This window comes from Ammodytes marinus (genome assembly GCF_949987685.1).
Source record: "Ammodytes marinus genome assembly, chromosome: 12".
Classification (NCBI taxonomy): domain Eukaryota; kingdom Metazoa; phylum Chordata; class Actinopteri; order Uranoscopiformes; family Ammodytidae; genus Ammodytes; species Ammodytes marinus.
In genome coordinates, this window is record NC_137216.1 from 19,973,111 (window position 1) to 19,990,729 (window position 17,619).

A 17,619-nucleotide genomic window follows, 5' to 3' on the forward strand; every position below is an offset into this window, starting at 1 on the left:
GTGCTGTTTGTGTCGGGATGCATACACATTCTCACATAACACACATTTGTGTATCATTGGGTGTAGATAACACCCCTTGAGGGTATACATGTTAGATAGGGCTGAATAAGGTGGAAGGTCGGTTCTTTGATATTGTAAAGTGAGCTATGTGGCATAGCAAACCGAACACATTTTTCCAATGGACCCAAGTGCTCTCTTTTTTTTTCTTTCATCTTTATCTAATGTTGTTTATTTATGGACAAAGGAATGACTTATCTTGGACATTTGTCTAAAAGTTTGTTCTTACCCGATATTTGAACAATTATAGCCTGATGCCCACCACCTTTTTAATGTCGTCATCCGAAATAGCTTAAAAACTTCATACACTCGCAAAACGCTATGCCCTTGTACTGTAGCACACTCTTAGTGGTCCTGGAGGGAGGTACATACACATTTTGATTACATCATGTTGTTCCTACGGAGACTGAAAGCATTTATTATTTGGACAAAGCATCTTCCAAATTAATGTTATAGGTGATTAGGATTTCTGAGTGTCACTTTATCCTCACTTCTTCTTTAATGTGTATTGTAAGGACTTAGGTTTGTCCGCAATGTCCATTTTTGTGTCCTTGTCTTTGGCAAAAAGCATACAATCCCTAATGTAATTATTGACACTGTTTAGGTTCAAAGTGGCTCTCTTACAGGTCTCTTTCACTTTGCCTTACACAAGCCTTGATGGACTAACAACTGTCCGCAACAAAATGAAACCACATCTCTGTTTTTGCCACTTTTTCACAATCTATTGTCTACCTTCCCTAATCCAACCCCTAACCAAACCCTAACTTACTGATCTTAAGGTCTGACGCTAGTAAAACATGGTGTTCTTTTCTCTAACTTATTGCATGCTATCAGCAGAAGAAACATTCAGAAACAATAAATGAACCAAACCATTTATACGAGTTCCATTGTTTAAGCAAAAGCTCTTGTGTGATTTCTGTGTGCTGCAAATCACTGCGAAAGAATCCATGATGATCCATGTTTTGTTGTCATTTCACTTTCAATAGAGATCTGTTAAAGCTGATCTGTTGTAAATAAATGAGTGAAATCACTAGTTCAGCGATCAATAATCAACACACCACTTCTCTGAATTCTCCACTTCTGTGTCACAGTGTATTTTTATATTTTAAAGGTTAGGCTAATCAGTGTAGTTTTGGAAACACAAGGCCCCTCTGTGTTTCCCCCTCTCTGTGTCCCTGTGGAACAGCCGGCCTCTGCTCGTGTGCAGTAGTGATCTGCGGCCCTAATAGTTGTAAATCACTTCTCCTGTAGCCCAGCGAGAGACTAGTGTTGCTGCTGCTGTAGCGGGAGTCTGTGTATTTGTCTGGTTCCCAGTGACACCCACCCACCCACCCCCCTTAAACCTCTCCAAACACTCCACCTCCTTCTCCCCAGGGGAACTCTGGAGCCAGTTACAATGTTGAGTGTTTTGGAAGAGCTCCTAAATATTTTCGGGATGACAATGTAATCGGACTGACTTGGCCGCTCTCTCGCGAAACAGGACTCTCATGCAATTCTCATGCTCACTTACCAACACACACATACAAACAAGCAGAAACACAGTGGTTGGTATGGACCACAATACTACCTCTTCCACTCCACCACCAAACTCCACTAGTAGTTACACAATAACAATGTAGTGCTGCTGATATTGATACCCCATCCAAAAATGTTATAGTATAGAAGACTTAGGGGCCACCAGGGTTCGACATAACGTATAGCCCGATGGCCCGGGGCCAGTAAAATCATATGCAGGGCAAGTTGATTGGCCAGTCACTGGCCCGCCCGGGCCAGTGACTGGCCAATCACAGTTCAGTATCTTTTTGTAGACTACATCATGGTTCATTGAAATGCGCGTTGAGAGTCGGAATGAAAGCAGTGTTTATTTAAGACTCAATATAGCCTAATAATAATATAAAATATATTTTTTTAATGAAAGGCCAGTGGCGTTTTGACAGGCGGAGCAACAAGCGGGTGCACTCTCGCTCCGTTGTCAGAGCTGCCTACCGTCCGCCTGCGAGTCGACAAATCAATCGACTTGCTTTGCCCCCTTTCTTTCTTCCCACAGCAGAGGTTGAGGTGCAGAAAATGATAACTGCGCTTTTCCTTTATCTGCCGCCGTAATGTTGCAGTATTTGCATCCAAGCCCCAATGGTAGGCTAATACAAATGAGAGGCTTTATTTAAACGCTGTGAATGCGTCACCGGTGATTGTGTCGGTTGTAGACAGAAACGAACGGAGGGACTCCGCTCACTGTACAGTTCCTATAGTCGCGCAGTTTGGCACTGTGTTTTCAGGCTCGAGACATTCAATCAGATTGCGGAAGTCTTTCCCATTGAAATCGCTAACGGGGGGAATATCCCCGGTTATTATTTTAGCCACAAACCACAGTTCATCTGCCCGGCGGCTCACTAGCTGGCGAGATCACACGGTGAAACGCTGCTGTGATCGGACGAAGGCATTGTGTGTTTCTAAGGTGATTTAACGTCATAGTCTTAGACGAGCGTTTAACTTATGCTGCATATTCTGCACTGCATTGTTTTTTATCAATAGTTTGAAAAAATGGTCCCACACCGGACTCTTATGTGAAGCTGACACTTCATGGAGAAGTGACACTCCTGCAGCGCGCTCACGACCAGACGTGAACTCGTACACGGTGAAATCTCCCATTAAAAAAAAACGGCATAACCCACTGATTTTCGGATTTCTATTCTATTTTTAAAGTCAACTTGAGCGCAAGTGGAAAACCCGTCATTCGGTCGACACATTCACATCCCTAATGCATATAGAGAAAGTAATAAAAACAGCCTACCACACCACAAAGAATGATCAGACCTTCATCTCTTATTTTTTTTTTGTTTGAACATGACTTCTGCAGGTGAACTATTCATTAAACTGCCCAAATTCAAGAATAAAAACAATCATCAAACTACTGGACTTTAAAATACTGGCCCTCTCTTTCAACATACTTTCAGTTGTAGGCTTCAAATTCAATATGTTTGCCTGGTTTTATATTATGTGTATGAGCAATATCAACATTTCATATAATTAACTAAAAGAAAAATAACCAAATCTAAAGGGAATATCTATACAGTGTAGATATTCCCTTTAGATATGGTTATTTTTCTAATACAGGTATTAAAATGATTGACACTAAATTATGAAGAAAAAAAAGTGTGTGCAGGGCCAGTGAAAATATACAAGGGGCCAGTAAAACTCGGATCCACTGGCCCGGCGGGCCAGTAGGAAAAAAAAGTTATGTTGAACCCTGGCCACTCACACTAGGGCCGCGGCCCCGTGCCAAAGCTCATTAGCATACTAAAGTCTAGAACGTTTGGCTAGTGTGACCACGCCATCCGTATTCCAGCACGGAACAGCCCCTTGGCCACGGCACACCTGGGAGAGGTGTGCCGTGGCCAAAGTACAGATGCTAATGAGATGACACGCGCACAAGCAAGCGCACAGGCGGCGTTCCTGACGTGAATTTATTAAGGATGCATAGTCCGTTAACGGCCGCTGCCTTACTAGTCGGCACCAGAATTGCCCACCACTTGGACTTGTAGCTACATAAATTGTGTGAGAATTAACGTGTGTGTGGGCTAATAAAAGAGGGAGAGAGCTAAATAGGTGAGCGCAGAAAGCAAAGCAAAAAGGTTTTCGTGTTTACTCACGTTCGTCAGATGATTTTTTTCTTTTTCCTCCCGTCAGCTGTCATAACTGCCTTTACGCATGGCGGTGGAGACGCACCCAAAACATAAACAAGTATTTTTGAAAAAATTAATTTTTTGAAGGAAAACCACAATATACTTAACATAGGGACAGTTAAATTGTCACTCCTCTCTGGTGGACAAATGTTATAATGGTGACTCAACATATCTTTGGCATATTTCTACTGCAATTTCCTCTTATTGGACCACATCACTGATGTGACGTACCTGTTGGTTCCAAGACTCAATATAAGGTTTAGAAATGGCTGTTGTCAGTCGGTCACTGTGGCGTGAGTTAGTGAGAGTGATGTCTGACGTCACTACGCAGCAAAGTTGAGAGAGGCAATCGGAGAGAGAATTCACAGATTTTAACATGCTGTATCCTAAGTGTTCAGTAAAGTTGCACCTTTAACCTTGGTCGTCCATGTCTGTGAAAACACCTGTAACAATACGCGAATAAATAAACAGTTTAAATAGAGAGGATGGCTGCAAGAAAGTTATTGAGAAGTATTATGCGAGCAGTTTGATACTTCATATCACGTCAGGCTTTTGACCAGCAGACATTTTGACTTGTCATCACAGGTAAAAGGACAGGTGTTATTGATAACATGTATGATGTATCTTTTCTGTCTGAGGTATTCCGGCAATTTATTTTCTTACTAAAACCGGTGCTTTCCATACTGGGACAGGCCTTTTTGTAAAAAAAGGCCGGTTAGAATCCATTTCCCAATGACGAGAAATGGAGCTGACCAAAGCCACTGTATAAAAGAAAATGACCAACTTCTAACAACCACCTTTCCAGCCTTCACTAGTAGATTGATATTAAAACGATTTTTTGGTAGTGTGTCAATTTAAGTTGTTCCAGATTGTGACCCTATTCTCTGGTTTTCTAAATCGTCCTTTTTCCTCTCTTTTCTCTCAACAGTGTGCCCAAGGGCCGTTGAAAGCCCCCTTGGGGGAGTTTCATAAATACACACCATACAAGAAAAGACTCCTGGACTACTGTTATTGTTTTTACACACTTTCTCTATACACACACACATACACAAACAGGCGCACGCACAGACACCCACACACAAGGACATAGAGAGAATGTTGGAGGTCCAAGAGGAGAGGCCAGCGGCGGCAGGTACAGCAGCGACACATTTCAACAAGAAGGAGCGAGGGAAGAAAGAGCGAGAGGAGGCCAAGGACGGTCGGGGGAACCTCTCCAACATCGGGAATCCTGTCCCTGGCTCCAGGAACGTTCGCACAGGCAAAGCACCGCTCTCACACACAGGCAGTCCTCACCAGCTCATCACTCCACCCTGTTCTGTAGTCCTGGGAGCCCCATCAATGCACTCCAATAGGCTAAAGAACTCCCCGTCCAGCAACACACTGAGGTGAGTGGACTGACTCGCACACACACTGTGACAACCTCTGTGTCTAGTGCTGTGATACAGTCAGGCTGTGGTGTATAATGGTGATAAGCAAGCCACGGTTTGTGTGTGTATAATTGTGTGAGATCCCGATGATTGTTTAAACAGCCTAATCAGCCAAACAGCTGCACAACAAGAACAATTAAACAGATTGTTTTTTTTAAATGGTTGCACAACATTGTTGTTATCAATCAGTGACATTAAATCAAGTTTTTCTCCTTGGCATTGTTTTTATGTACTAACAGCCGATGACTAAAAGCACTTATTGATGTGGGTATACACGGCGTCACATCAATGATATTTAAACAGTTTTTTACTGGGGAAGCACAAATGATTTTCCAGTACATAAACCTTCTTTATATAGAGATCTCACAACAACAAAAATGAATAAACATTAGCTGTCAATATTTGGGAATAGAAAACAAGTATAAACCCTCGTCTTTCTGTTCAAAACGGAACAAAGTTTTTCTCTGAAAAAACAAAAGCACTACTACTACTTAAAGAATGTAATGGACCCTTTTCCTGTAACAATAAAAGATTGTGCAGATGGTAATCTACAGTATTTTGGCTGATATTAGTTGCAGCCGAACAGGGGCAAGTCTACAGAACACAGCCACAGCCCTTAAAACAGCAATTTTTGTCATACTTTATCAACTCCTGTGGGGAATTGTGACCCGTCCCAGCTATATAAGCACAGTGAGCAACTATGTCTAAGGACATTAGTTTTGTCAGTGGCAGAAGGCGTTAAATTACTTACCATGCACATTTTTAATTGGGTGAGGAATGAGGAGGAATATCAGGTGACCTGGAGGAAGAGGAAGCCCATGTAAATTTGATGAGAATGTGAAATCTCCACACACAAATGGGCAAGGTTGAGACCTCTTTGTTTTGTGGTGTCAGTGGCAACTATATAGCTATTAGGCAGCCTTGGCAAGTCATTTCCAAGATTGTGTACATCCTATGTGGTCAGTAGTGAAATTGAGTCTTACCAATGTGGTCAAGCGGACACAAACCTGAGCATGCCACTTTGGCCTTACTCGTGTTGTTAGGAAAGCGAGTGTAGTATGAGCGTAATGCAGATCTAAGGTCAGCTTCCTCACATTATTCTTTTTTCTGAAAGGTCTTGATGTGTGATCCAGAGCTGTTCTAGGGTCAGGGAGTACACTGAGCTTGGAAGTTTTCCCTGCTGACTCATGGTTCTGGAGCCTCTGGAAACAGCTGTCTGAACTGCCAAAATTTCTGTCTTTGCCTTCTTTTTCTACTAGCTGACTTTGTGTATGTACATAAAGTGTCCTAGGCTGTGGCTGTGATTTTTGGACATGTTGGCATTTGTTTCATGCTACTTGTGCAAGTGTGTGTTTGTGTTTGTGCATTTGTGCACTTGTGTGCACGTGTGTGTGTATGAGAGAGAGACAGAGAATGAGATTAGGGTGTGGTGAGGGAGTTCTCTGCCAGTTGGATATGTCCTGCTTGCCTGAACTGAACTGCTTTCATAACTAGTAAGCAGCAGTAATTTGTATATCGCCTGCGTCTCTACAGTCGGTTCATTTAGGTTTGAATGCGCTTGGAATGCCCAATACCAGTCACTTTATCTCTTGTGTGTTCCTAGACCACCATCCTTACTGCTGGATGCCATAATGACACTGTGTTTAGTCAAGTCAATATCACAAATTACAATTTTCTTCCTCGAGGGGCTTCACAAATCTGTGCAGTATATGACAACGTCTATCCTTCAACCTCAATTAAGGAAGTACTCCCGGCTGATGAGGGATCCCTCTCCCAGGATGGACAAATATGCAATAAATGTGTGAAGAAAACAGATGAACATAGTAAAATCAAAGCATGGACAATCAATCAGTATTATAAAAAAAATAGAGATAGATTGTAAACATAAATGAAGAATGGCTCCAAGAGGATTTTGAGCAATTTAATGTGTCTAAAAGACAGAACTTAATCCACACAATATATTCTCTACTAGTAGGTGAGGACAAAAGACACTGGGTACCACAGTGAGGAACATGGTTACATGTTATAGTGGGGAGCTTGGGGATATCAAACCTCACGGATAGCAAGCGTTTCTATTATATGTACCCGTCCCTTTGTCTCGTTTGTTCTACTTACTTCAAGTCACAGGTTTTCTGTTGATATGCCCCATTTCCCCCCTGTGTGTTTCATGTGTGAAAACCATGAACACAAGGTCACACATGTACATGTAGGAAGAGAAAACTGAACATGTTGTATGTCTGAAAATGGCAGGGTTCGACATAACGTATAGCCCGATGGCCCGGGGCCAGTAAAATCATATGCAGGGCAAGTTGATTGGCCAGTCACTGTCCCGCCCGGGCCAGTGACTGGCCAATCACAGTTCAGTATCTTTTTGTAGACTACATCATGGTTCATTGAAATGCGCGTTTAGAGTCGTAATGAAAGCAGTGTTTATTTAAGACTCAATATAATAAACCTAATATAAAATATATTTTTTAATGAAAGGCCAGTGGACAACCGATGCGTGGGCGTTTTGACAGGCGGAGCAACAAGCGGTTGCACTCTCGCTCCGTTGGTCCGCCTGCGAGTCGACACATCAATTGACTTACTCTGCCCCCTTTCTTTCTTCCCACAGCAGAGGTTGAGGTGCAGAAAATGATAACTGCGCTTTTCCTTTATCTGCCGCCGTAATGTTACAGTATTTGCATCCAAGCCCCAATGGTAATACAAATGAGAGGCGTTATTTAAACGCTGTGAATGCGTCTCCGGTGATTGTGTCGGTTGTAGACAGAAACGAACGGAGGGACTCCGCTCACTGTACAGTTCCTATAGTCGCGCAGTTTGGCACTGTGTTTTCAGGCTCGAGACATTCAATCAGATCGCGGAAGTCTTTCCCATTGAAATCGCTAACGGGGAGAATATCCCCGGTTATTATTTTAGCCACAAACCACAGTTCATCTGCGCGGCGGCTCACTCGCTGGCGAGATCACACGGTGAAACGCTGCTGTGATCGGACGAAGGCATTGTGTGTTTCTAAGGTGATTTAACGTCATAGTCTTAGACGAGCGTTTAACTTATGCTGCATATTTTGCACTGCTTTGTTTTTTATCAATAGTTTGAAAAAATGGTCCCACACCGGACTCTTATAGACTATGTGAAGCTGACACTTCATGGAGAAGTGACACTGCTGCAGCGCGCTCACCACCAGACGTGAACTCACATACACGGTGAAATCTCCCATTAAAAAAACGGCATAACCCACTGATTTTCGGATTTCTATTCTATTTTTAAAGTCAACTTGAGCGCAAGTGGAAAACCGGTCATTCGGTCGACACATTCACATCCCTAATGCATATAGAGAAAGTAATAAAAACAGCCTACCACACCACAAAGAATGATCAGACCTTCATCTCTTATTTTTTTTTTATGTTTGAACATGACTTCTGCAGGTGAACTATTCATTAAACTGCCCAAATTCAAGAATAAAAACAACCTTCAAACTACTGGACTTTAGAATACTGGCCGACTCTTTCAACATACTTTCAGTTGTAGGCTCCTAATTCAATATGTTTGCCTGGTTTTATATTATGTGTATGAGCAATATCAACATTTCATATAATTAACTAAAAGAAAAATAACCAAATCTAAAGGGAATATCTATACTGTTACAGTATAGATATTCCCTTTAGATCTGGTTATCTTTTTTTATTTTTCTAATACAGGTATTATAATTATTGACACTAAATTATGAAGAAAAAAAAAGTGTGTGCAGGGCCAGTGAAAATATACAAGGGGCCAGTAAAACTCGGATCCACTGGCCCGGCGGGCCAGTAGGAAAAAAAAGTTATGTTGAACCCTGAATGGGTTTTGTTCTCCTCTTAATGGATGGTATGAATTCATTCATTATTATGCCTGATATTTTTCTCTTTCCTCGCTCTGCCAGCCCTAAACCTAAGACGGAGGCCATGGTACGCTCACCTTCCGTCATGTCCCCCTCCACTGCCACCCAGATGGACTCTAAAATGCCCAATCAGGGTAAACCAGGGAGCACGGGCAGCCAATCACAGCCCTCACCCTGCGACCCCAAGACCCTGGGTACCAAAGGAGCCCCGAATGTGGCAGGGGGAATGGGGCTAAAGAATGGCCAGGGACTAACCTCTGGCCCAAGCTCCAAGGTTAAAGTAAAAAGGGAGAGAAGCACCTCAGTGGAGTCGTTTGAACAGCCAGAGGGTGGCACGCCCACAAGTGAGGAAAAAGGTAAGAACCACCGTAGCCAATACTAATTCAAATCAAACTGAATGGAATGGAACACAGGTAGCTGGGAACAGTCAGTGTTGAAGTTGATAGTGTGCATTTAAATATATGAGGCCATTTTACAAGTTGTTTTATCTCACCTTTTAAAATTGCACATACCCAAGTTTCTTGACGATATTGTTAATAAATAATAAATAATTAGTTACTGTGCTTTCTTTGTTACCAAAGTTGTATCTATTTGTTGTTGGATGCTTTGAACTGAATGCTATAGAAAACATTTTGCATGGTTCTTATCTGTGTTTACAAGTAATTCCCTGTATAGACAGTCTATCAAATTAAAGCAGCCCTGTTGAAAGGACAACACAACCAGTTGGGCATCTTGAAAAATATATTTTGCAGTCCCTGTCATTTACGTGTGTCTGTATGTCTGTCTTTACAGACAGCAGCAGGGTGAAGCGGATGTGTGTGGCAGAGAGGAGGCAGCCCTACAGTGGAGCTGACTGGTGCTCTGGGGGAGAAAGTGACGAAGATGACAAGGGATTCTTTAGTAAGTTTGTTAACAGGTGCATCCAAGCATGATTAGCAGCCCCTCCACTGATCAACTTGACTTACAACAGCTCAACAGCAGAACTACATTGCCCATAAGCCTGTGCTGGTCTTAAAACCATGGTCTTCCCTGTTGTCTCCCTGTAGACTGTAACTCCAGTGATGTGAAGCCCCAGGACTCTGTCACACATTCTACCTCCAATGCCGGACTCAGTCGCTCCTCCACACCCTCCCACAATGCACTGGGAGGCCAGGGCACCACAACAGAACCTGCTAGTGGCCAGAAACCAGTCACAAAACTAGTTTATGTCTTCACCACCGAGATGGCCAACAAGTAAGGAATTTGAGAGTTACCATTTGTATATTTTGCGGGTAGTATCTTTTCATACAATAGTTGTTCAAAAATAGCCTTGATTTGTACATATAAATTATGTTTAGTTCTTGCACTTTTGTTTTGTCCTAATTAGTATTTATATTTAAGCTTACGTTTACATATTATATATATATTAATATGCTTAGACATGCTTATTGAATCATCATCCCCATAGTTAGATTTTTTTTTTTTTTACATAAGAACATTAAAAACATACACCCACAACAAAACCCTTTTGTGGAATTGCAGTTAAAAATTAAATGGAATTACTTACAATGTACATTGCCTAAAGTTAGTCTCTGCCCCCTGTCATCATGAGTGGAGGTTGTTGTTGTCTTTGATGGTTGTTGCTGTTATTTGTTTGTATTGCACCAAGATACTTGCTTCCCCACCCTTTCTCTTCTTTTCCCCTTCTCTCCCAGTCTTCTAAATCCAATTTGTGCACAAGCATGTGTTTCTCAGTGGGAGCATTAACATGGCTTGGATTAACACTCTGTTGGGAATAAGAAATCAAAGATGTCTGTCTGTCTGTCTGTCTGTCTGTCTGTCTGTGTGTGTGTGTGTGTGTGTGTGTGTGTGTGTGTGTGTGTGTGTGTGTGTGTGTGTGTGTGTGTGTGTGTGTGTGTGTGTGTGTGTGTGTGTGTGTGTGTGTGTGTGTGTGTGTGTGTGTGTGTGTGTGTGTGTGTGTGTGTGTGTGTGTGTGTGTGTGTGTGTGTGTGTGTGTGTGTGTGTGTGCGCGCACATTGACCTTGGTTTTACCTTCATGGCCGCATCTTAGTACTCATTCATTCTGCTCACGGTCTCTGAAATGCACATACACACTCACCCACACACACATATTTATTGTGTCTGATGACTGATATCTGACCGTCTGCCTACACGTCCTCAGGGCAGCTGATGCAGTTCTCACTGGCCATACAGAAAACATCATTGCCTTCCACATGAAGAACATCTCCAACAGCAAGGACAAAGCTCACCTCCTGGTAAAAACACAGACTTATTTTATTGCAAACATATATTTTTATACACCAATTATTAAAGGTGAAGTAAGCGATTTATTTAGGTTAATATAAGTGTTAAATCGCTATATACTATATATATATAGTATGCACGTTTCATAAAGCCGATCTCTCAGTCACTCGCTCTGCATGTAATCGGCAAATAAACTTTTTGGGGATCCCACTACTGATAACCAATCAGAAGAGAGAACGCTACAAACCGGCACCCGATGGTTTGCTCAATGGTTTTTGATGGTTTTTATCATGTTATGTCACACTTATGGATCTGAGATGATGCTAGATAACTCGCTGCTTGAAGACCGCAGTGCATTAATGTGGTGACGTAGGGACGAGGGAGGGGACTGCTAACTGCAGTCACTGACAGGAAGTTAGCTAAACTGACCATTCCGCTACTGAACCTTTTAAGTGAATGTGTCATAACTTATTCCTATTTCTGTTCCTCTCTGTTAAAGAACAATGCAGCAAGCGCCCTACGAAATGACTCCAAACCTCCCCAGCAACCCCCGTCCCATGCCCAAGATCAGAGCCACCAGCCTGGATCCAAGCCGTCCTTACCTGGCATGGCAGAGCCAGCCCCACCCCAGCCTTCAAATCAAGGGAGCCAGTCTGGTGTTCTTTCGCAGGAAGGGCCATCGTCTGCAGGCATGGAATCCAAAAATCTTCCTGGCAGTAGCCCAAGTAACACTAGCGCTCCAGTTGACCAGACCCCTGTCACCCAACCTGAGGCAGGCCTCAACCCTCCGACAGCAGGTGAAGGAGGGCAGGGTGGAGGCTCTGGTGGAGTGGGTCTGACTCCCCAGCAGCAGCAACAGCAGCAGCAACTGGCCCAGGAGCTGTTGAATATGGAGGCCAACACAGAGGGTCTATCTCAAGAACAATTAGAGCATCGCCAGCGCTCTCTGCAGACCTTGCGAGATATTCAGCGCATGCTTTTCCCCGATGACCGTGATGCCCCACAACCTGGGCCCCCACAGTCCCATGGTGGACCTCATGATGGAGGCCCTGATGGTGCCCCCCGTAGGTCTGAGCAGGGCCCCCTTCAGGCTATGATGGCGCAGTCTCAGAGCCTCGGACCACCTGGTGGACCAGGAGGACCTCGTCCACAAGGTCCACCCTTTGGCCCACCCCATGGTCCCAGGGACATGCCCCCGTTTCCACAAGATGAAATGGGAGCACACATGGGGATTCCAGGGGGCTGTGGAGATGGAGATCAAATGACCCCAGAACAGGTGGCTTGGTTAAAGTTGCAGCAGGAGTTTTATGAAGAGAAGAGGAAGAAACAAGAAATGCAGCACCGGCCTCTTCCTCCAGACATGCTGATGCACCCGCATGGTCCACGTGGCATGATGCGAGGGCCCCCACCCCCCTACCAGATGGGCCCAGGAGAGATGTGGGGAGGACCAGGTGGTCCACCAGAGCACTACCAAGAGCGCATGGGCATGGGCCCCGGCCCTGGCCCAAGGGGTATGCCTACACACATGCAGAGGATGCCTGGCTTCCCTGGTATGATGAATCCTGACATGGAGGGACCTCCAAGGCCTGGAATGGGCTGGCCTGACGACATGCCTCCCCGGATGGGAGATGGACGAGGCTTTCCTGGAGGACCTGGGGGAATGTTTCCCGGTCCAGGGGGTCGTGGTGAGCGTTTCCCAAATCCTCAGTCAGTCCAAGAAGCAATGTTCCACCAAGGTATGGGTGGAGAGAAGGGCATTCCTCCTGGGATGATGATGGACATGCAAAGGATGATGGGGCACCAAAGAGGTGGAATGGAACCTGGTAATGGCATGGGTATGTTTCCCAGAATGCCTGGAGATGGTCCTATGAGTCCATCCTCTAGGCTCCAAGGTATGGGGGGCAGGGAAATGGGACCTGAGTTTGGGATGGGTCCTGGGCCAGGACCTCATATGCACCCTTCCAAACTACGAGATCCCCCCATGAATATGAGTCCTGACGAGATAATGAGAATGAGGGGAGGTGGAGGACCTCCAATGGAAAACATGGGTCCCCAAGGAAGGCCCATGCAAGGTCCTCCCTTCCCTGAGCAGCCAGGAGACTTTCCAATGGGGCCTGGGCGGCCCTTCCCAGGTGGTCCTGGAGGAATGAGGGGTCCACATGGAGACCAAGCCTTTGGTCCAGAGCACAGAGGTCCACCAACAGGAGGTAATGGCCGAATGAACCACCTCCCCTCTGCTGGTGGCCCTCCACAAGGTCAGAGAGGCCGCAAGCCAGCAGATCTGAATGTCCAAGCAGGAGGCGGAAACTCTCCCAGTGTCAACCCTCTTAAGTCCCCTCCTCTGAGGCAAGTGCAGTCCCCAATGATGGGCTCTCCCTCCGGAAACCTTAAATCCCCTCAGACACCGTCCCAGCTGGCTGGCATGCTTACTGGTCCCACAGGTCCCAATGCCCCTCCAGCTCCTCAATCCTCAGCACCAATGAAGTCCCCCCACTCCATGATGGGATCAGCTGGTGCCTCTCCTGTTCATATGAGGTCTCCTTCTCTTCCTAATCCCTCCCCAGGATGGGCTTCCTCGCCAAAACCACCCATGCAGAGTCCTGGAGTACCACAGCAGGGTGGGAAACCACCCCTTAGTATCACCTCACCGAACATGATGGGGAGCATGGAGCAAGGTATAACATTTTTTTCTTCTTTTCTGTGTTCATCCGCTTCTCTATATCTGCTTCTTCTTTTAACACTTCTATTCATACATTTCCATTGCATCTATATTAAATTATATTTAGTAAATAGTGGGATTTCTTTTTTGAATGGGTTGGGTTGGATTTTTAGTGATTTATTAATATCAAATGTAAAACATTTGACTTAGACTGTGACTTGGACATTTTATTATTGCTTTTAATTCATAAGTATATACAAATGAAATTAAAATTGTCTATTGTCTATTTATCAAGTGAATAACGTATTTAAACTACCACATCTGTACAAGTGGTGGGGTTGGGTGGGTTATGGTCCAGTGGCTCCCTCTTGTGGCAATATATTGTGGATTTTACCGTGCCTTGAGTTCCTCACAGTATTGCTAATGTCATCATTGTTAAAAATCTTCCAGAAAAAAAGTCTAAACTGCTAAGTTTTATCATTTGTTTTTCATGTCTTCTCTGTCTCGTCATGCTGTCCTCTAGGTGGTAATGGTCCTCCCTCAGCCCCTCCTTCATCAGGGGCTCCATCTGGTTCCATGTCCCACCCAGGCAATGTCCCGTCTGGAAGTCCGTATGCCATACCCCCAGAGCCCACTCTATCCCAGAACCCTCTCTCCATCATGATGTCACGCATGTCCAAGTTTGCAATGCCCAGCTCCACCCCTCTTTACCATGATGCCATAAAGACTGTTGCCAGCTCCGATGACGACTCGCCGCCAGCTCGCTCGCCCAACCTGCCATCAGTGAACAATAATGGTAGGGCTTATCTTTTACTAATATTCCTTTTGATCTACCTCATAAGAGATTCTACTCTTTGTATAATCACTTTTCTTTGTCTTGCTCATACAGGTATGGGAATGAATCACCAAGGCAATCCACGTATGATGGGACCTGGAAATGCAGGGCCCATGTCTGCACTCAGCCCTCTGGGTATGAATCCAATGGGATCACAGCCCCTGTCCCATGGCATGCCCCAACAGATGCCCTCTCCCAATGCCCCTAACATGGGCCCAGGCATGATGCCTCATGGCATGATGATACCACCAAATCAAGACCCAGGTATGGTGAACCCTCAAATGATGGCACAGGGACGCATGGGTTACCCTCACAGAGGCCAAGGATACCCCCTTACCCAGTCCCCTTCCCAGCAAGGCCCTTTCTCCCCGCACAACGGTCCCCAAGGTTTCCCCGGCCATCCCATGGGCTTCCAGGGAGAGGGAGGGCCTATGGGAGGACGGATGGGGAACATGCCTCATGGGGTAGGGGGTGATGGGGGTATGTGCAAGCCCAATACTCCTGGAGGGCCAGAGTTCAACAGCATGCAAGGTGGATTCAGTGATGCAGACCTTCACGAGGTGATGCGACCGGGAGCATCTGGCATCCCCGAGTTCGATCTGTCCAGGATAATCCCATCGGAGAAGCCCAGCCAGACTCTGTCTTACTTCCCCCGAGGTGGAGGAGATAACCCTGGGGGGAAACCACCACATCCCTCTGGCTTCCCCATGCAGGGCATGATGGGTGATGGTCCGCCACGGATGGGGATGTCCATGCAGGGTATGGGGGGGATGCCAGGGGGGCCCGGTGGGGGAATGGGCCCTCAAGACATGCCAATGGGCAACCCTGGCCACAACTCGATGCGGCCACCAGGCTTCATGGGCCAAGGCATGATGGGCCCCCAGCACCGGATGATGTCCCCTGGGGGTCCAGGAGGGATGATGCAGGGGAGACAAATGGTCCATCCAGGCCCTGGCGGCTCACCAAACATGATGATGTCACTGCAGGGCATGGGCGGCCCACCACAGCAGACAATGATGATGGGGGGTCAGATGAGGCCACGTGACATGGACATGGGCTTCAGTCCGGGCCCTGGAATGTTCTAATCCAACAGAAACCTTGTATCTAGAATGTTCCTGGACAGTACGCAAGGATTGAGCAAAGGTCATGGTGCGTGGAGAGTGTTCAGAAAACTCTGATGGACTCAATTAAAGGAAGTATAATGCTAGAAAGGATGTACCCAGAACTGAACAGAATGGAGCTAAACACTCACCTAGTAATGTCCTGTGGGAACTATTCCAAGGGAGACTTGGGCAGGCTCAGAGTGGAGTACTTTTGCCACAAGAACATTTAATTTTGACTCATGAACTTCAGAATGTATGGGATTGTTGTGCATCATTTTGGCAAAACTGTTCTTGTGTTTTTTGATTATCTGACTATAAAGATGACATCAAAGAGGAATCAACCGAACAAGTCAGCGTGGAGATGCTACAGTATATGTCTACGTTTTTCAAATTTAAAAAACAAAATTTGTCATGAAAGTGGTATGGAACAAGAGAAAGGAATAAGAAGAATTTGTGCTTTGTGAAGACTTTAGTGGAACTCCATCTTGTCTCTTGCTCCATTGTTTTGACTGTTTATGTACAGTATATACGTGTGAGTGTGTGTGTGTGTGCTTGACAGACTGTATGTTTGTGAGGTATGTATGTATGTGTCTGTATGTATAGGCATTCTATCGGTGACCTCTCAACTCCTCTTGCCCAACTTTCATTGGGGGAGGAATGCCCCCTTAAAATACTGTACTGTTTACCATTGGTGGGCTATTCGAATTTTAGTCTATTTTAATTTCCTTTGTAACTCCAGTGTATAACAAACCAAACTATGACCTCATTAAGATAATAGTATTATTAAAAAAGCACAAACATGGATCGTTTGCAGAAAGCGTCTTCTTTCTCTATTTTTACCATTGAGGGCAACACATTAAGTGTGAGGATCCTGGCAGCTTTGCAGCACAATGATAAGCCCCAGTCCATTTCAAGTTGTGGATGACATTTGACTTGGTGCTCCAAAACTTTCAGGACTCAACTTTCGCCAGCGTGAATAATACTGCTAATACCCAGATGTGCTATGTGTGTTCTTCTTGTTCCTGTTGTGTTCCTGTTTTTGTTTTGAGCCTCCTGTTGACTCTGGGTAATAATCATTCCCACAGCAATAATCCCCCAATGGTCATCAAAATGGGACAGGAGTGGCTGAATGCCATAGCAGGTATGCCAGGTATTATAGAACTAGAGCTAGGTAGATCTGGTACAATTTAGAAGGGCAGTGTGGTGTCCAGAGACAGACACAGAAATGTAAACACGTACTGCTTACCATCCAGTTGACTTCCTCTCTTTTCTCTATTGTATAAGCTTGTCATGTGTTTCTCCATTGGCTTTGGTGCAGAATAGCCTACCAGGGCTGTGGTGATGGACTAAAAATAAAAGATATTGTTTTGGTATATACATGTTGTCTATGGAGTGTGTGTGTGAGAGTGCGTGGGTGCATGTCTTCATGTAGTTCTTGACTATTCACATGTCAGTCTTGTAGACCAGGTGGTGTCTTTGTTATTCTACATGTCAAACCAGCTTACCAACATTTAGCTACAACAAAGAGAGCAAGTCATACAAAGAGGCTGCACTGCACAGGTTGACATTTTATCAAGTACTTAACCATCATGCACTTACTGAGAGCTATTTTCAGAGGACACCACACATCCAAAATAGATGCAAGCATTTTGATGCATTTGAACTCTACTCAAATAGTTGTCCCTTTTTAACCTAGATGGTATGAATAAGACAAAGCCCATTCTGAGACGA

At 44.9% G+C, this 17,619-nt stretch overlaps 1 protein-coding gene across 2 annotated transcripts in view; it reads left to right on the forward strand.

Moving 5' to 3' along the window:
- bcl9 (BCL9 transcription coactivator) overlaps positions 1-16,692 on the forward strand; it is a 29,393-nt gene extending 12,701 nt beyond the window's left edge. For both annotated transcript variants that reach the window (XM_080038018.1, XM_080038019.1), the window contains exons 3-10: positions 4,669-5,125; positions 9,090-9,403; positions 9,840-9,947; positions 10,094-10,280; positions 11,209-11,302; positions 11,791-13,966; positions 14,474-14,746; positions 14,840-16,692. In XM_080038018.1, the coding sequence (XP_079894144.1) occupies positions 4,836-5,125; positions 9,090-9,403; positions 9,840-9,947; positions 10,094-10,280; positions 11,209-11,302; positions 11,791-13,966; positions 14,474-14,746; positions 14,840-15,870 (4,473 nt within the window). In that variant the 5' untranslated portion in view covers positions 4,669-4,835 and the 3' untranslated portion in view covers positions 15,871-16,692. The remainder of the gene's footprint in view (positions 1-4,668; positions 5,126-9,089; positions 9,404-9,839; positions 9,948-10,093; positions 10,281-11,208; positions 11,303-11,790; positions 13,967-14,473; positions 14,747-14,839) is intronic.
- Positions 16,693-17,619: the final 927 nt, after the last annotated feature.